Source organism: Dasypus novemcinctus, chromosome 19 (assembly GCF_030445035.2).
Source record: "Dasypus novemcinctus isolate mDasNov1 chromosome 19, mDasNov1.1.hap2, whole genome shotgun sequence".
In the NCBI taxonomy this organism is placed as follows: domain Eukaryota; kingdom Metazoa; phylum Chordata; class Mammalia; order Cingulata; family Dasypodidae; genus Dasypus; species Dasypus novemcinctus.
This window is the reverse complement of record NC_080691.1, coordinates 4,784,661-4,804,790: the sequence shown is the minus strand read 5'-3', so window position 1 is coordinate 4,804,790 and position 20,130 is coordinate 4,784,661. Positions and strand designations below refer to the sequence as shown.

The 20,130-nt window shown below is 39.4% G+C and overlaps 1 protein-coding gene across 1 annotated transcript; it reads right to left on the bottom strand.

Moving 5' to 3' along the window:
- Nucleotides 1-5,296: 5,296 nt before the first annotated feature.
- On the bottom strand, nucleotides 5,297-11,601 carry LOC101430558 (zinc finger protein 420-like). Its single transcript, XM_058281083.2, has 5 exons — nucleotides 11,512-11,601; nucleotides 8,998-9,124; nucleotides 8,152-8,244; nucleotides 7,544-7,635; nucleotides 5,297-7,093 (listed from the first exon to the last, which is right to left on the bottom strand). Exons 1-5 carry the CDS (start codon nucleotides 11,542-11,544, stop codon nucleotides 5,297-5,299), a joined length of 2,142 nt encoding a protein of 713 aa, XP_058137066.1. The 5' UTR covers nucleotides 11,545-11,601.
- Between the last annotated feature and the right edge of the window lie 8,529 nt (nucleotides 11,602-20,130).

Below are 20,130 nucleotides of genomic sequence, written 5' to 3'. Positions count from 1 at the left end.
CCTGAGTAGGAGAGCCCCATGCACAAGGAGTGTGCCCTGTAAGGAGAGCCACCCAGCATGAAAGAAAAGTTCAATCTGCCCAGGCATGGTGCCACACACACGGAAAGTTGACACAAGATGATGCAACAAAAAGAAACACAGATTCCCATGCTGCTGACAACAACACAAGTGGACAAAGAAGATGCAGCAAATAGACAGAACAGACAACTGGGGCGGGGGGGAGGGGAGAGAAATAAATAACTATAATCTTTTTTAAAAAAGGGTTAACTTGCCCAGAAATATGCCATGTTCCTCCTGTTGCTTCTACCCTGCTTCCACCACTCTCCATACAGATTCCAAAGTCCCATGTGATCTGCTTTCTTCTCAGCTCTCCAATTGCATTCCCAACCAATTTTCCCCACTCTCTCTTCTGTTCCTTGAACTGGGGAACTTCTTTCCCCATTTAAAGCATTTGCCCTTCCTGTGACTGCTGCCATGAAAGCTCTTGCCTTAGCACTTTGAATGGCTGCCTCCAAATTCTTCATAACTAAGCCTGAAGCTCACTTCATCTCCTCACATGAAAGGATATCTCTGTAACCACCTATACTTTATTAGTGATCATAGTAGTCTTTTTTTCCTTAGTGTGATTATGTTTTAACTTTATATTTAGAGATGTTTAGATTTATATTTACAGAAAAATTACAATAACAATTTAGGGAATTCCCATACAACATCCTGGCACCCACACATGGTTACCACTACTGACATTGCTGATTAGTGTGGTCCATTTGTTAAAACGGATCAATCAATATTGAAGCATTGAGATTAATGAAAAGTCTATAGATAATAATTCTCTTTTTAATTCCTTCAAATCATTGCATGAAAAAATGGTTATATTTTCTGGCATTTAATTAGGCCTGCAGTGAATAAAGCACCATCAAGGTGACAGTGATTTACCATAAATGCCAGTTTTTCAGTGTATATTAAATGCACAATATTCCAAATTGTGAAATAAGATCAAATGTGTTAAGATTTATTGTCATCTTCCCTCTGAGTGTATAAATACTCAACACCAAAACAGTACAGAGTCACTCTCTCCTAGTGGAGCATGTAGAGCAGGTATCTACCAACTCTGGCCTGAGTAGCAGGCCTGCCTGGGAGACTGGCCATGATTGTATCTTTTGCCTCCTCTTCTGGCCATTTGTGCTAACTAATAAACTGTTCATTTACTACACGATTTTCTGTGCCTGAGCCTATGTTCCCAAGATGCACTACAGAGCAACTTGTTCCACTGATTTAGGGGGCTGCAGAGTACCTTGCAAATTATGGAATGGAATTTTTTTTTTTTGGCCATTATTTTCAACTTTCTTTTGTATCTTTTGTATGGTGGTGTCTTGAGCAATACAGGACTGAAGCATTTGTGTAGTAAACTGTCTACAGCTGATCACTGACCACAGTTTTTGATTACTGAATTCAGATCACTGAGTAATGGCTCTGGGGGAAGTTATTATTTCAACCTGCTCTGCACAAAGATAGTAGTAGCCAATGTTTCAACCTTGTCTACAATCCTGGGTAGAGGTAAAGCCCCACATTTCAGGTACGTATGGCATGATGTCTACATCCTCTTGAGGAAGGGTATCAATAAATGGGACTTTAAGAATCCCCCATGAATACCAGGGAGCTGTCAAACTGGTTTAATCCTAAGATCAATGAGGTTGGGGCTACCAGTGCCTGGCTCATGATTTCTTATATCTCTTTTCATTCTGGAACCAGGATTACAATCAGGCCTCCGAGAATAATATTGTTGTGAGTGTGAGGCCATTCATTGTTTAGGAGATTATGAGAATTGAAAATGGAGACCTGCAGGTGAAATCAAAATTATGAGACATTAGAAAGATAATAGAGTAGGGAGTTCCAGTACTCAGTCCTTCCACAACAACTATAAGACAAGCAAGGAACATCTGAAACACCTATTTCAAATGTTCAAGTCCAGTATAACACTGTACAACATCCATGAAAGAGCAGGAGGAAAAGGCCAATAAACTATCATAAAAAACTGTAATTACAGTCTCTGAGTGGCAGCTACTGGTGCCCACTGTACAATCTCACAAAAGGCCACCCCCATGGGGTACAGACCCTGGCTAGCTGCCACTGGCAGAAAGGTATTTAAAAATCCTATTCTCCAAGAACAGGAGAGGCACACTTGATCACAGGTTTTATTAATGAGTTAAGATCACTGGGTAATGGCTCTGGAGAATGTTATTGTTTCAAACTGCTCTGCACAAACAGGGTGGCATCTACCAACCTTTCCTGTACAGAGGCAGAGGCAGTGGTGATTTAAAGCAGTAGTTCCCCAGGGTTGTGGGGGAGAGTAAGCTGAAGTGCTGCATTTGTTGCCAGGCTAGAAAAGCTCAGCTTTAGGAAGACATTCAAGTTTTGCTGTCCTTACTCTCCATCTCCACAGGACACATTGGAGCAAGCCTACAACCCTTCATTAGTCCCTGGCTCTGTTATAACTAGGAAAGAACAACTTGGAAATGTCTGGGGTGACCTTCCTACCAGAATTTATACTCTACACAAAAGCAACATGAGACAATGAAATGAGTGTGAAAAACTAGAAGTGGACAGTCTGAGACAAAGGCCTACAGCTTCAAATACTCAGGAAAGGGCAGTCTATATACTAGGAAAAGAGCAGAAAACCAAACTCCTGTAAACAGTGAAGCTCCAAAACAACTAACAAACAAAGCCACAGGACAAGATGGAGGCCCAGAAAGACAAGGAAAACCCTGCACAGTACATTTGCCTTGACAAGCCTTCCTGATAAGAGGGCTGAATTCCAAGGAAATGTTTGTCTTCTCACCAGCTGTTTACAAAGTGAAAAAATCCATCCTGGGCATAAATACAAGAATTAACATTTAAAATATTAGCACATAGAATGTGCAAGAAAAACCCAAAATACAAACAGAGAAACATGAAATGATGGTCCATACAAAGGAAGCAGATAAAAATACAGAAAGTTCTAATGAAGAAGATGAGAATGTGGACATAATGAACAAAGTATTTGAAAGAGAGGTCTTAAAAACTCTAAAGCGGGTGAATGAAAGTCCAGGTAAAGAACTAAAGTATATCAGAAAAACAAAAAATGAGCAATATAAAAGTTTAAGTAAAGAGAAAAATGTAAACAATTTAAGTAAAAGTAGCAAAACAATAGTACCAGAGTTGAATACCAAAATAAATGGTAATGAGAAATTTTCAGGAGGCTTTCAAGAGTAGATTGGAGTTGGCAGTGGTCTTGAATAAAAACATTTGATGTGAGTTAGGCTGAGGAGGACAAAGAGAAAAGAAATATTGAAAGTGAAAATAGCCTAAAACGCCTATTGCATACCAATATATCTGGCTCTGCCAGATGGAGAAGATAAAAAGGGCCAGAAGGATATTAAAAAAATAACAGAAACACTCACAAACTTTTAAGAAGGTGTGAATATGTAAATCCAAGAAGCTTGGTGACCACCAAATGGGATAACCATGAAAAAATATACTCCATCATATATTGATTACACTACCAAACACAAAGGACAATCAGAGTTCTGAAAGCTGCAAGAGAAAAGCAACATTTTTACATACAAGGAGTCCCAATTAGATTGAGAAGTGATTGATTTCTCACCAGAACTCAGTGGAGACAAGAGGGCAGAGGGTTGTAATACTAAAAGTTCTGAAGGAAAACAAATGCCTGACAAAAATTTATACAGCGAGTTGCTCTTTCAAAAATGAGGGAGAGGGAAGCAGATGTGGCTCAAGTGATTGGGCTTCCATCTAACAAATGGGATGACCCAGGTTTGATCCTTGGGGCCTCCTGATAAAGGCATGCCCATGTGGTGAGCCAGGCCCATGTGGCAAGGCAGTGACCCACACGGTGTCAGTGTCTGTGTGGCAACCAATGCATTGAGCCAGTTCCTGCACAGTAAGCCAGTGCCTGCATAGTGAGCCAGTGCCTATGTGGCAACCCATGTGGTAAGCCAGTGCCCATGTGGTGAGCAAGTGCCCACACAGTGAGCCATGCAGCAAGATAATGATGCAACAAAAAAGAGAAATGAAGGGGAGAGTCAAGGTGAGACAACAGAAACCAGGAACTGAGGTGGCACAAGTGACAGGGAAACTCTCTCCACATCAGAGGTTACCAGGACCAAATCCCAGTGCATCCTAGAGGAGAAAATGAGAAGCAAAAACCAAAAAAGAGAAATAGAGAAGATCACACAACAAAGGGACACAGACAGGAAAAAGAGCAGGGTGGAGGGGAGCGGTGAGAGAAAAATGAGGGAGAAATTAGGACATTCTCTGTAAAACAAAAGCTGAGGGAATTCATCACTACTTGACCTGCCTCACAAGCAATGCTAATGGGAGTTTTTTGGGCTGAAATGAAAATACACTAGATAGTACTTCAAAAACAGCCTAAAGAAACAATGATCTGCAGTACAGGTAACCATTTGGGTAATTGTAAATGCCAGTATTATTGTATTGTATTGTTTGTTATGTAACTCTGTATCTTGCTTCCTACAAGTGCGTAAATGCAAATGTAAAAAAGGTAGTGATAAATAAACCTTTATTACACTCAATACACACATATATAAATGATAATAAGTAAAAAATGGTCAGGATTCAGGGGCTTAAAGTATACATGCAAGCTATTGAAGTAGTACAAATGACTACAGGAACTACTGAACAGATTAAAAACACCGTTTATTCACTATGTGAGTTCTTTGGTATGTTTAAAGGTTAAATATGTGGCTGAAGTCTCTTTCATACCCAAAACTATTATACTGTGAGTTTTTACATTTAAAGAATATTGACTGATGGCTTTCTCAAATTTTTGGCATTCATAGGGATTCTCTCCAGTTTAAGTAATCTCCTGTTGACCAAGGTTTGAATAATTAATGTTTCCTGAGGGCAGAGCTAAAAGTGAAAGTTTTCCCACATAGATAGCATTCATAGGGTTTCTCTCCAGTGTGAATTCTCAAATGTTTTTGAAGACTAGTATACTGACTGTATGTTTTCCCACAAAGACGACATCCATGAGGTTACTCTCCAGTGTGAGTTCTCTCATGTTGTTGAAGAGCGTAATGTTGACGGAAAGCTTTCCCACATAGATGACACTCATGGGGTTTCTCTCCAGTGTGAGTTCTTTCATGTTATTTTAGGGTGGATAGTTGAATGAAGGCTTTCCCACAAAGATGACATTCATGGGGTTTCTCTCTAGTGTGTTTTCTCATGTTGTTGAAGAGAGCTACATTGACTAAAAGCTTTTCCACATAGAAGACATTTATGGGGTTTCTCTCCAGTGTGATGTTCTTTCATGTCGTTTTAGGTTAGATAGTTGAGTGAAGGCTTTCCCACAAAGATGACATTTATGGGGTTTCTCTCCAGTGTGAGTTCTTTCATGTTGTTTGAGGGAAGATGATCGAATGAAGGCTTTCCCACAAAGATGACATTTATGAGGTTTCTCTCCAGTGTGAGTTCTTTCATGTTGTTTGAGGGAAGATGATTGAATGAAGGCTTTCCCACAAAGATGACATTTATGGGGTTTCTCTCCAGTGTGAGTTCTTTCATGTTCTTTGAGGGAAGATGATCGAATGAAGGCTTTCCCACAAAGATGACATTTATGGGGTTTCTCTCCAGTGTGAGTTCTTTCATGTTGTTTGAGGTAAGATGATTGAATGAAGGCTTTCCCACAAAGATGACATTCATGTGGTTTCTCTCCAGTGTGAGTTATTTCATGTTGTTTTAGGCGAGAAAGTCGAATGAAGGCTTTCCCACAAAGATGACATTCATGTGGTTTCTCTCCAGTGTGAGTTATTTCATGTTGTTTTAGGCGAGAAAGTCGAATGAAGGCTTTTCCACAAAGATGACATTTATGGGGTTTCTCTCCAGTGTGAGTTCTTTCATGTTGTTTCAGGCTAGATAGTTGAGTGAAGGCTTTCCCACAAAGATGACATTTATGGGGTTTCTCTCCAGTGTGAGTTCTTTCATGTTGTTTGAGGGAAGATGATTGAATGAAGGCTTTCCCACAAAGATGACATTTATGGGGTTTCTCTCCAGTGTGAGTTCTTTCATGTTGTTTGAGGTAAGATGATTGAATGAAGGCTTTCCCACAAAGATGACATTTATGGGGTTTCTCTCCAGTGTGAATTCTTTCATGTTGTTTGAGGTAAGATGATTGAATGAAGGCTTTCCCACAAAGATGACATTCATGTGGTTTCTCTCCAGTGTGAGTTATTTCATGTTGTTTTAGGCGAGAAAGTCGAATGAAGGCTTTTCCACAAAGATGACATTTATGGGGTTTCTCTCCAGTGTGAGTTCTTTCATGTTGTTTGAGGTAAGATGATTGAATGAAGGCTTTCCCACAAAGATGACATTCATGTGGTTTCTCTCCAGTGTGAGTTATTTCATGTTGTTTTAGGCGAGAAAGTCGAATGAAGGCTTTTCCACAAAGATGACATTTATGGGGTTTCTCTCCAGTGTGAGTTCTTTCATGTTGTTTCAGGTTAGATAGTTGAATGAAGCCTTTTCCACAAAGATGACATTCATGGGGTTTCTCTCCAGTGTGAGTTCTCTCATGTTGTTGAAGATTGCTACGTTGAATGAAAGCTTTCCCACATAGAAGACATTCATGGGGTTTCTCTCCAGTGTGAGTTCTTTCATGTTTTTTGAGGGAAGAAGATTGAATGAAGGCTTTCCCACAAAGATCACATTCTTGCTGTTTTTCTCCAGTGTGACATCGCTCATGCAGTTTAAGGGAAGAGGATGTAGTGAAGGCTTTCCCACCTAGATGACATTCATGGGTTTTCTCTCCAATGGGAGTTACATTGTATTGCGTGAGTTCAGAGCATTGGATACAATTTTTATCATTTTGGTAGCATTCATATGATTTACTTGTATGGTGAAAATGCTTATGTTGTTTAAAATTTGAATAGTCACTGAGGACTGCTGGAGGTGGTTTCCTGAAATAGGATTTCTTTGTTAAGTGAATCAATGCATATTGATTCACTATGGATGTGAAAGAAGAATCTTCTTGCAAAGAAATACATTTAAAGGAATTCTTCTGGGTGTGAGATCTGTGCTGTGGGGAATTAGATGAGAGACTGTAAAACTTTTGTCCATTTAAATGAATTCCTGCATTTCCCTATATATGAAACCTAGGCTAATCCACTAGTGGTAGTCTACAATGAAAATATCTGCCATGTTGGTTTCATATAAAAAGTATTCTAATCCATACACATAGATTGTCTCTATTATAAAAATCTAATTGTAGGGTTATCTGATCAATTTTGAGCTTCATGATGTTTTAAAGATTACATTCATGAATCCTGCTTATGCAATTTGATTTTTATGTGAACTCAAATTAGAGTATGCGTTTAGGTTTTTATCAAAAATTCAAACTATCACAAATTTTTGCTGGATTAGCACATAATTCTAACATTAATTTTAATTTCATGATTTACTGAATTCCTAATTTATTCCATCCTTTGATATCTATTTAGAACACTAGGGTTTTAAAAATTGAACTTACCAATGACATGATTTTAGAAGAGTCTTTCCTACAGGTAGGTTTACTGAATACCATTTCTATCATTTCCCATGTTTTAAAGGCACATTTCCTCCCTGTAGTGATTGCAAAAGCAGAATAAATTGTTAGAATAGTATCAGGGGAAGAAAAATTTTAAAAGTTCCAAATATCCCTTTCAGTATGTTTCCCACATTCACAATTAACTGGGAAGAATATCAAAGTCATACATAAGATAATTGTAGGACATCACAGTCAGAAAGGATTTTGAGACATGGAATGTGAGAAAAAAGCTGGGATGTCAGTGAGGTAAAAAAGAAGAAAAAATCTTCCAAGAATAGGAACCAGAAAAGGATTATTATGTGATAGTTAATCACAAAAACAAATGAATATTCCTTTCTCAATGCCAATGAAACCCAATAAAGCTTGAGAGATGTATGTAACAAACACATGTCACTAAAATGTCCCCATATCTTGAGGTACATTTTAGAAATCATAACTCATACAAAGAAAACTGAAGAAATTACACACTTAAGGAATCCTGAAGTTAAAATATGCAAGCACATACTTTATCATGAGACCCCTCTTCTAACGTAGAAGTCTTCACAGCTCACCTGGATTCTGGTATTGAGGAACAACTACTCCTTCTCTCGACACTTCTTCCTGTTCCAACTGGGAAAGCACATCTCTTTTGCAGACTTGATATCCTGTTTGTATGGAAAAAAGTTACCTGGATTTTGAGTTATGACAGTAACAGGGCATGATCATGATGTACATCACAAGTTACCAAAGAATAGGGTAAGCACTGAAGGTCAGCAATGCAACAATAACTTGAACTTAGATCACTGACAATATTTCAATAGAAATTGTAATTCTTGACCTTTTGCCCATTTCAATGAGGACCACTGTTTGTTGTTACCCATGTACTAGTAAAAAGAGACTGTGGAATTGTCTATATTCTAAATGGTGTGAAGTCTATGTTTTCAAAGCAATTGAATATTATGTTCAAAAATAATCCAATTAACATAAATTCCCAAAAAAATGATCTAAATTGTATATGGAAAAGGATATATGCAATGTTTCTACTACTGTGTTCTGAAGCCTCAGCATAGGACTTGGAGGAGAATACTTATATCAGCACAGCCCTGATTGCTGGAAGTTGAATTTCAAAAAAGACATTAAATTTTTGTCAAGAAGATTAGATTCTGTTGGGGTGAACTAGATGTAAATAAAAAATTAGGAAGCAAATTCATTTAGGGATAGTTAGCACAATATAAATGTATCAAAATTATAAAATTTAAAAATATAATGTAAGAAAGATTATACAATTCAGAGAAGCTGATTTAGATATCTGAATTAAAAAATGAAAGATGATTTATGATGAATATATAGGTAGATTAGATAGATGTTAGATAGAAAAAAGACAGATATGGGTGGTAAATATATTTTGAGAGTCTCACCTACTGAGACCAGGTTACTGATATTCTCCAGCATCACTTCTCTGAACAGCTTTCTCTGGGTTGTGTCTAACAGGTCCCACTCTTCCTGGGTGAAGTCTACAGCCACATCCTTCAAGGTCACTAACTCCTAAAAAAATCACAGAAATTTGTGTTCATACAGGTCTACCCTTACCAATGTCTTGAGTGAGATGTACAAAATAACAGCACTAAAGAAGCAGAAACTGTATATAAAACACAAAAGGTGTTGGGGTTCCAGAAACAACATTATCAATGCTAAACTTCCATTTGCCTTTCAGATGTACTCACAGGCACATACACACTCTGAACCCACAACACCCCATTGTAAAAGAAAATCACATGACATAGGGTGTGATATACACCTGGAAATATCCCAATAAATTTGTAATTATGCCTCTTTCTGCTAATTATTCAGTTTTCCTTTGAGCATTAATGACAATCAATATTTGTCAACAATTTTAAGTAAATTTACAGATATTATAAGGCAAGCAATATTTTTTTTATTGACTTTGTAATAATATTACATCAAAAATATATATGTGAGGTCCCATTCAACCCCGCTCCCCCACCCCCCTCCTCCCCCCCCAACAACACTCGTTCCCATCATCATGACACATCCATTGGATTTGGTAAGTACATCTTTGGGCACCTCTGCACCTCATAGTCAATGGTCCACATCATGGCCCATACTCTCCTCCATTCCATCCAGTGGGCCCTGTGAGGATTTACAATGTCCGGTGATTGCCTCTGAAGCACCATCCAGGGCAGCTCCATGTCCCAAAGACACCTCCACCTCTCATCTCTTCCAAGGCAAGCAATATTGATTATATGTATAATTTTTTAAAAAATGGGTATGGTTAGGTTACTCCCCTATATAGATGAGCTCACTTTCCTCTCATTTATAAAATCATTTAAGAATTTGTTATGCATTTTGGCAAATGCAAGTTAATGTATCAATTGCTTTCTATCTAAATTCAATTCACAGGGCTATTATCCATTAAAATGGCAGGGATGCTTGAAAACATAACCAGAATTCTGCAAAACTAAATAGGTTTCAAATCAGTAAGTCCTGATTTCCTCAGTGTTACAAAGCTCAGGTATTCACTGTAATATATAAATACAGATGGTTTAGTGTCACGAACCTGGGACACTTGAGAGAGTTGTACTGATACATGGACTTAGACTGACCATTCCTGTGGTAGGAGACCCCCCAATCTCAACTTTTTCTGGGGTGTACAAAGACCAGTTTTATTGTCTCACTTTTATCTTCATGTCGTCTGTCTAAGATTAAAACAATCCTGTTCATTGCCTCTGGCCTTTACTAATCTTTAAAATTTTTCACTGAGACATAAATTGTATTCTATTATACAGCTTCTGAAACCTCAGCCACAATGAAGAAAAAAATAATTCTATACATGGCACCCATTTATAATATTTGAATAAATTTAATTTAGAAACTTGAAGTTGGGAAATTTGAGCAAGAGTGGTAAGGAGAATTGTAGTTTTTGAAAAATTATTTCAAGGAAAGTGTATGTGTCTCAAATAGTTGGGTTCCTGCCTACAACATGGGAGGCCCTGTGTTTGGTTCCTGTTGTCCCCCTAAAGAAGATGAGCAAGATAGCAAGCTGTCATGGGCTGGCAGAGTTTGCTGACACAAGATGATGCAATGAAGAGACAAATATATGAGGACCTGGCATGGCAATCTGATGCAACAAGATGCTGCAATGAAGAGACACAAATAGGAAACACAGTGAGAGACACAACCAGCAGGAGAAGAGGTGGCTCAATTCATTGGTTGTCTCCCTCCCACATGGGAGGTCCTAGGTTCAGTTCCTTGTTCCTTTTAAATAGAAGATGAGGATGCAATGAAAAGACAGAGAGAGCAGACAGTGAGTGCAAACAATGAGGGGGATTCAATAAATCTTTTTTTGAAGTTATTTTAAAATGTACAAATATATTCCATCAAATTTTAAGAAAACTAAAATTGGAGGAAACAAATACATTATTTCTAATTTCATTTAATTTACAAAACTTCTCATGTGCTTCTGACAAATATATCTATCCTTACACCCCAGTATCTGTAATGTTGGATTGACTGAATGCACAGCTGAAAATTCAGCATCCCTTCTAACTGTAAACATCTCTTCTTACTCACCTCTGTCACCACTATTCATCATATGGTGAGGCCAATCTCAAGCACTAACATGATTCATGACTTCATTATTTATTCAATGAGGCCATGGATGTGTGAGAAAAAGAAAACTTCTGTAATCTTCTCAGAGAATACACAGCCTTAACAGTAGCTTTAATCAACTCTTGTAATTACCTTAGAAGATTACTCATAGATCCATACCTAACTTACCATAATTAATAAAGAGTCATATATAAGCTTAAGATCCTTGAATAACTCCTGAATACATTTGGAATAGTCACACGAATAGGAGAAATCTTCCCATATGCTGGCAACAGAGGTACAAAAAAGAATTACCTACTCACATGTGATTGCATTGCGAAAACCTTAGCAGGCATCTATCTTCCTCTGGATTTTCACTTGCAACCAGATAAGCAGAAGGAAAACAAAGCTGAAAATGGAGAAAGAAGTCTTTTTTTAAAAAAATTATTTATTATTTTTTAAAAATTACATTAAAAAAAATATGAGGTCCCATTCAACCCCACCGCCCCCACCCCCCCACTCCCCCCACAGCAACACTCTCTCCCATCATCATGACACATCCATTGCACCTGGTAAGTTCATCACTGAGCATCACTGCACCCCATAGTCAATGGTCCACATCATAGCCCAGACTCTCTCACGTTCCATCCAGTGGGCCCTGGGGGGATCTACAGTGTCCCGTAATTGTCCGTGAAGCACTATCCAGGACAACTCCACGTCCCGAAAATGCCTCCACATCTCATCTCTTCCTCCCGTTCCCCACACCCAGCAGCCCCCATGGCTACTGTTCCCACACCCATTCCACATTTTCTCTGTGGACATTGGATTGGTTGTGTCCATTGCACACCTATGTCAAGTGAGGGCTTAGATTCCACATGGGTACTGGATGCACTCCTCCCGCTTCTAGTTGTAGACACTCTAGGCTCCATGTTGTGGTGGTTGACCTTCTTCAACTCCATGTTAGCTGAGTGGAGTAAGTCCAATAAATCAAAGTGTAGGAGCTGAAGTCTGTTGAGGCTCGGGGCCTGGGTGTCATATTATCAGTCCAGAGATTCAAATCCCCTACATATATCTTAAACCCAGCACCAACTACAATTCCAATAAAGTAGCATGCAAGTCTTGTGAAAAGAGATCCCCTCTGAGTCCAATTCCATCATTCAGAAACACCAGCTCCAAAGAAGGGCCATCTCTCATGGCAGTGAACCCCTTCTGCCATGACCATAGAACCCATGGGTCTCTTTATCCCTCAAAAGAACCAATACCTGGGGTTGTATCTACCTTATCTGTCTCTTAGACTCTGTTCAGTTGTACATAGGGGTATTCCTTCTGACAACCTCCAGACTCTTTTTTAGAGACTCACAGCCTTATAATCTCATTTCTCCTCTCCATTTCCCCCTTACATTAGGTCAAACCGCTTCCCAAAGTCATGTTATTATATGTAGACAGGTATATTTCTGCTGTTCCGCATTGAATCTTTAATTCTAGGTCATTTTCTAGTTGCTTCTTCAGCTGGTATGTGGTAGTGATCCCTCGGTGCCAGGGAGGCTCATCCCTGGGTGTCGTGTCCCACGCTGGGGGGAATGCATCGCATCTACACGCTGAGTTTGGCTGTGAGAGTGGCCACATTTGAGTAACATGAAGGCTGTCAGGAGGAAACTCCCAGGCACAATGCTACTCTAGGCCTTGTTCTTATTGCAGGTGTATAGGCTCAAAAGTGTAGCCATTAGTATCAAGAGCCCACTGTTGGGCCCTCCTTCCTTCCTGGTTCTTGCCGTTGCACCTGGAGGATTGCCGCTGCTCTCCCAGGGCCCACAACAGTGACCCCCCGGCCAGGAGCCCAGTACCCCCCCAGCTGTTGTTTTTAATTGTTTCCATTATGAGTATATATAGACATTACCATATACCCTGGGCATATGCCCTGTATAACTCCCTGTCAACCATATATATCCTGTCAATAACATCCCATATCAGTATTCCTCTGCTGCCATTGTTGAACCACTCTGTGATCCAAAACTTCCCGTAAAGTGAATCCCAACATAATGTCAGCTTCAGAAGAGTCTTAGATCACCGAAATTCATATATACAATATACAGTATTTCCCCAGATCCACCATAAAACCTTTTCCCTTCCACAGCAATAATCTTTTAACTTATTCATATCATATTCCTGAAACTGATGTACAGATTCTGAAACTATAGTTTTCAAACAAGGTGACATTTGTGCTTACTACGTGGTCCATACTTTAGGTTGTACAGTTTTCTAAATTTTTTAGTTATCCTATGTTTTGTCTTATGGTTTTCATTATTAGTCTGTCGTCCCCTATATGTTTTTGGTGTAATATTAGCTGTTTTATATTCATCCTCATGTACTCTCACATAACTCCTCTTTTACCCCCTTATTTACCTTTGTTCCATCCATTGCACATCCATTTTCCCCTCCCCTTAGGGCCCACAACGCCTGCCAATCTAATGCCCTGGGAGCCGTCCTTTCTCACGAGAGATACAGTTCTCTCTATTTGACAGCATTAGTCTTCCCCAGGATATGGATCCACCCCACCCAATGGTAGAACCCACCTTGGCAAAATGAGCCTTCAGCTATTCCCTCCGGAGTCCGTCCCACATCAGACCACACCCCCTGAGCGTCCTAACCAGGTAACCCTCCTACTTATACTTTGATACGTTTTACTCAACATTTAGTTTTCAATGAACTTCTGACACTCTCCCCATGTTCGTATGTTGCCCCTCCCTCCCACCTATTTCTTGGACCATATTACCCCTCTTCCCATCCCCAGCCCCCCTCAAACCCAGAAAACCCCCACCCAAAGGTAACCCCTTGCCCCCATTTTGTCCCTTCTTTGTGCTCATACTTACCGCCAGCTCATCACAGATTCCACCCCTGCAGACATTAACTCACATCCTCCCTCCACCCCCCGATTTCCTGTAAGCCACTTTTCCAGACTCTAGCTCTCTGAGGCAGTTAACTTATTTCATATCATTGAGGTCATATAGTATTTGTCCTTCAATGCCTGGGTTGCTTCACTCAACATAAGATTCTCAAGGTTCATCCATGTTATCACGTGCGATTGTAGTGTATTGGTTCTTACAGCTGAGTAGTATTCCATTGTGTGTATATACCACATTTTATTGATCCACTCATCTGTTGATGGACATTTGGATTGATTCCAACTTTTGGCAATAGTGAACAATGCTGCTATGAACATTGGTGTTCATATATTGGTTTGTGTCCTTGTTTTCAGATCTGATGGGTATATACCCAGCAGTGGTATTGCTGGGTCATATGGCAAATCTATGGATAATTTTTTGAGAAACCGCCAAACTGTCCTCCAGAATGGTTGGATCCTTCTGCATTCCCACCAGCAATGGATGAGTGCTCCCCTTTCTTCACATCCTCTCCAGCATTTGTATTCTACTGTTTTTTTCATGGCTGCCAATCTTATGGGAGTAAGATGGTATCTCATTGTAGTTTTGATTTGCATTTCCCTGATAGCTAGAGATTTGGAGCATTTTTTCATGTGCTTTTTAGCCATTTGTATTTCTTCTTTGGAGAAGTGTCTGTTTAAATCTTGAGAAAGAAGTCTTAAGATTCAAGTCTTGACCACAATTTTCTAAGTCCCCCATCATGAATGCCAAAATTTTCACCTAGGAATATCCCCTGCCCAAATTGGAACATAAGGTATGCTCAAGAGAAATAAGGAAGGACTCTCCTTTCCCAGGGTCAAGATGTTGGAGATCTTGCCTTCTTTGGCTAATAAAGATATGATTACTTCATATTATAGATAAAAAGATGAAAATCCATGAATTGCATGTATTAATTAGCCCATGATGTCAGAGACTTTTTTTTGAAAATATAATGCCAGTTTTACTCTTTTGTTTGTAGCAGCTTTTTATAAAGATACTTAGATTAGGGGGCAAGAAGGCATCTGAGTGAGTGCACCTCATAATCTCTCCTGCAAAGAAGCAGCTGAGTAGAGTTGGAGCCCTGCTGGACTGGGCTGTTTTGGGTGCTTGTAGGACAGGACGTGTCTTGATGTTGACTTAGAGGGATGGTGACAGAGGAGATTATTGCAAGAGGTAGAATTTTGGGTCTCTTTCACGGAGGTTGGGGTCATGGCAGGACCCTTTCCCCTGGGGCTGGTGGCCCAGTGGTGGTGATTCCTGAAGGTTTTGCTGTCCTGGGGAGTTCCCAAGGCCCTGAGCAGGCTGTTTCAGGGGCCTGCAGGGCGGGAGGTGTCTGGAAGTTGATTTGGTGAGACAGTGACAGAGGAGATTCTTGTAACAGGTGGAACTTTTGGTTTCTGACATGGAAATCAGAAGTTGTAGGCAAAACCCCTCCCCCTAGGAATGGTGGCCCATCCTCAGCAGTGCCTGAAATCTTTGTAGTGCAGCAGCACTCCCAGTGGGCTGTTTCAGGGGCTTGCAGGGCAGGAGGTGTCTGGATGTTGATTTGGTGAGACAGTGACAGAAGAGATTCTTGTGAGAGGTGGAATTTTGGGTTTCTGACATGGAGTCAGAGGTTGCAGGTGGGACCACTCCCCCTAGGGCTGGCACCCAGCTGTGAGAATCCCTGAAGGCTGTGTTGTGCTGTGGGTGCTCCCAGTACCCCTGTTATCTGGATGCAAGTTTCCCAGGTCTGTGTCCCCTAAACCCTGGAGGTCCATGCCCCAGAGACTCACACACCTTGAGTCTACAGTGTCACAGACTTCCCATCCCTGAATCCACCGCACCCTGAGGTCCAGCAGAGGTCCTATTTTTGTCCTTTATTTTTTAAATATTACATATAAAAAATGAGGTCCCCATATACCCACCACCCTCCCCCCATTCCTCCCCCCATAGCAACAATCTCCTCTATCATCATGAGACATTCATTGCATTTTGTGAATACATTTCTGAGCACCATTGCACCTCATGGTCAATGGTCCACATCATAGCCCACATTCTCCCACATTCCACCCCATGGGCCATGGGAGGACATAAAATGTCTAGTAACTGTCCCTGCAGCCTCATCCAGGACAACTCCAAGTCCCGAAAATGCCTCCACATCTCTTCTCTTCTTCCCATTCCCCACCCCCAACAGCCACCATGGCCACTTTCTCCACACCAATGCCACATTTTCTTCAATTATTAATCACAGTAGTTCATGAATAGAATATCAGTAAGTCCACTCTAATCCATACTCTATTCCTCCATCCTGTGGACCTTGGAATGATTTTGTCCTCCCCAAATCTACATCAAGAGGGGGCTTAGATTATACATGGATGCTAGATGTGATCCTCCTGCTTTCAGTTGTAGGCACCCTTGGCTCCATGGTGTGATGGTTGACCTTCTTCAATTCCATTTTAGCTGAGTGGTATAAGTCCAATAAATCAGAGTGTAGGAGCTGAAGTCTGTTGAGGTTCAGTGCCTGGCTATAATATGGTCATTCCACAGATTCAGATCCCCTGGGTATATATTAAACCCCAGCACCAACTACACTTCTGGTAAAAGTAACAGGAGATGCTTGTGAAAAAAGATCACATCTGAGTCCCGCTCCATCACACAGAAACACAAACTCCAAAGAAGGGCCAACTGACATAGCACTGAACTCCATCTGCCATGATGGCAAGATATGGAAATTAAACAGCACACTCTTAGAAAAACAGTGGGTCAAAGAGGAAATCCCAAAAGAAATTAATAACTACCTTGAAACAAATGAAAATGATAACACAACATACCAAAACTTAAGGGATACAGCCAAAGCAGTACTGAGAGGGAAATTTATGGCCATAAATTCATACATCAAAAAAGAAGAAAGAGCAAAAATTGAAGAAGTAACTGCACATTTGGAGGAATTAGTAAAAAAAACAACAAAGTAACACCACAGGAAGAAGAAAGAAAGAAAGAACAAAGATAAGAGCAGAAGTAAATGAAATAGAAAATAAGAAACACTTGAAAAGATAAACAAAACCAAGAGCTGGCTCTTTGAGAAGATCAATAAAATTCACATACCCTTAGCTAGACTAACAAAGAAAAAAAGAGAAGAGGCAAATACAGAAAATAAGAAATGAGAAAGGAGATATCACCACTGGCCACACAGAAATAAAGACTATCTTAGGAGGATACTTTGAGAAACTATATTCCAACAAAAATGACAATTCAGAGGAAATGGACAAATTCCTAGAAACACATAAGCAGCCTATATTGAGGAAAGAAGAAATTGATGATCTCAACAAACCAATCACAAGTAAAGAGATAGAATGAGTCATTTAAAACCCCCCACCTAAGAAGAGCCCAGGGCCAGACAGCTTCACAGGTGAAATCTACAAAACATTCCAGAAAGAACTAACACCAATCCTGCTGAAACTATTCCAAAAAAATGGAAACAGAAGGAACATTACTTAACTCATTCTATGATGCCAACATTACCCTAGTACCAAAGCCAAACAAAGACACCACAAGAAAGGAAAATAGCAGACCAATTTCTCTAAGGAACCTTGGTGCAAAAATCCTCAACAAAATACTTGCTAACTGTATTCAACAACACATTAAACAAATTATACATCATGACCAAGTGGGATTCATTCCGGGTATGAAAGGATGGTTCAATGTAAGAAAATCAAACAATGTCATACACCATATAAATAGATTGAAAGAAAAAAATCACATTATAACTATAGATGCAGAAAAAGCATTTGACAAAAGTCAGCACCCTTTCTTGATAAAAACACTGCAAAAAATTGGAATACAAGGAAATTTTCCGAACATGATAAAGAGTATATATGAAAAACCCACTCTAACATTGTTTACAATGGTGAAATCCTAAAATTCTTCCCTCTAAACTCAGGAACAAGACAAGGATGCCCACTCTCACCTCTTCTATTTAATATTGTCTTAGAAGTACTTGCTTGAGCACTGAGGCAAGAACCAGATATAAAAGGCATTCAAATTGATAAGGAAGAAGTCAAAATTTCATTATTTGCAGATGACATGATCCTATACATAGAAAACCCTGAGAGGTCTACAACAAAGCTTCTAGAACTCATAAATGAGTTTAGTAAAGTCACAGGTTATAAGATCAATGCGCAAAAATCAGTAGCATTTCTGTACACCAATAATGAGCAAGCTCAGGAGGAAATTAAGAAACAAATACCATTTACAACAGTCAATAAAAAAAACAAATACAGAGGAATAAATTTAACTAAAGATGGAAAAAACTTATACACAGAGAACTGTACAAAACTGTTCAAAGAAATCAAAGAAGACCTAAATAAATGGAAGAATATTCCCTGTTCATGGAAAGGAAGAATAAATATTACTAAGATGTCAATCCTACCAAAAGTGATCTACACTTTCAATGCAATCCCAATAAAAATCAACACAGCATTCTTTAAGGAACTGGAAAAACTAGCTATGAAATTTATTTGGAAAGAAAAGACATCCTGAATAGCCAAAGACATATTGAAAAAGAAAAACAAAATTGGAAGAATCACACTACCTGACTTCAAAACATACAACAAAGTACCGTAGTGAAAAAAAGCATGGTATTGACACAAGGAGAGACACACAGACCAATGGAACTGAATTGAGAGTTCTGATATAGACCCTCATATATATAGTCATATAATGTTTGATAAAGCCAGCAAACCCTCTCAACTGAGAGAGAATGGCCTACTCAATAAATGGTGCCTGGAGAACCAGATATCCATATGTAAAACAATGAAAGAGGATTACCAACTCACACCTTATACAAAAAACAACTCAAGATGGATCAAAGACCTAAATATAAGAGCCAAGACCATAAAGGCTTTGGAAAGCAGTGTAGGGAAGCATATACAAGACCTTGTAATAGGAAATGGCTTCATAAACTTCACACCAAAAGCATGAGCAGCAAAAGAACAAATAGATAAATGGGACTTCCTCAAAATTAAAGCCTTCTGAACCTCAAAAGAGTTTGTCAAGAAAGTGAAAAGAGAGCCTACACAATGGGAGAAAATATTTGGAAACCATATATTGGATAGGAGACTTATAACCTGCATATATAAAGAACACTATCTTGAAAATAAAAAGATAAACAACCCATTTAAAAAAAAGGGAAAAAGATATAAACAGACACTTCTCCAAAGAAGAAATACAAATGGCTAAAAAGCACATGAAAAAATGCCCCAAATATCTAGTATCAGGGAAATGCAAATCAAAACTACAATGAGATATCATCTTACTCCCATAATATTGGCAGTTATGAAAAAAACAGAAGACAACAAATGCTGGAGAGGATGTGGAGGAATGGGAACATTCATCCGCTGCTGGTGGGAATGCAGAAGGGTCCAGCTATTTTGGAGGGCAGTTTGGCAGTTTCTCAAAAACCTAGCAATTGATTTGTCATATGACCCAGCAATTTCACTGTTGGGTATATACCCAGTAGAACTGAAAACAAGGACACAAACCAATATATGCACACCAATGTCCATAGCAGCACTGTTCACTATTGCCAAAAGTTGGAATCAACCCAAATGCCCATCAACAGATGAATGGATAAATAAAATGTGATATATACATACAATGGAATAATACTCGGCTTTAAGAATGAATACACTACAAACACATGTGATAACTTGGATGAATCTTGAGAACCTTATGCTGAGTGAAGCAAGCCAGGAATTGAAGGACAAATGCTACATGACCTAATGATATGAAATAAGTAAACCAAGCTGCCTCAGAGAGCTAGAGACTGGATGATAGGCTTACAAGAAATTGGGGGGTATAGGAAGGATGTAAGCTGACATCTACATGGCTGATATCTATGATAACCTGGAGGTAAGAATTTGCACAAGAAAGGGATATAATGGGGGCATATGGGTGGGGCTTTGTGGGCTTTAGGGGAGCTAGAGATGGGAGGATGGGTAAAATATTGCCCAAGAAATTAGGGGGAGGGTGGGGCAACATACA

Bases quoted from the DNA above. Each gene is read 5' to 3' on its own strand.
- LOC101430558 (XM_058281083.2), bottom strand. From the start codon at position 11,544: ATGCCTGCTAAGGTTTTCGCAATGCAATCACAT. The intron at 9,125-11,511 runs GTGAGTAGGTAA...TGATTTTTTTAG, and splicing joins TTTTCGCAATGCAATCACAT to GAGTTAGTGACCTTGAAGGA. The intron at 7,094-7,543 runs GTAAGTTCAATT...AATTCCCCACAG, and splicing joins CTTCTAAAATCATGTCATTG to CACAGATCTCACACCCAGAA.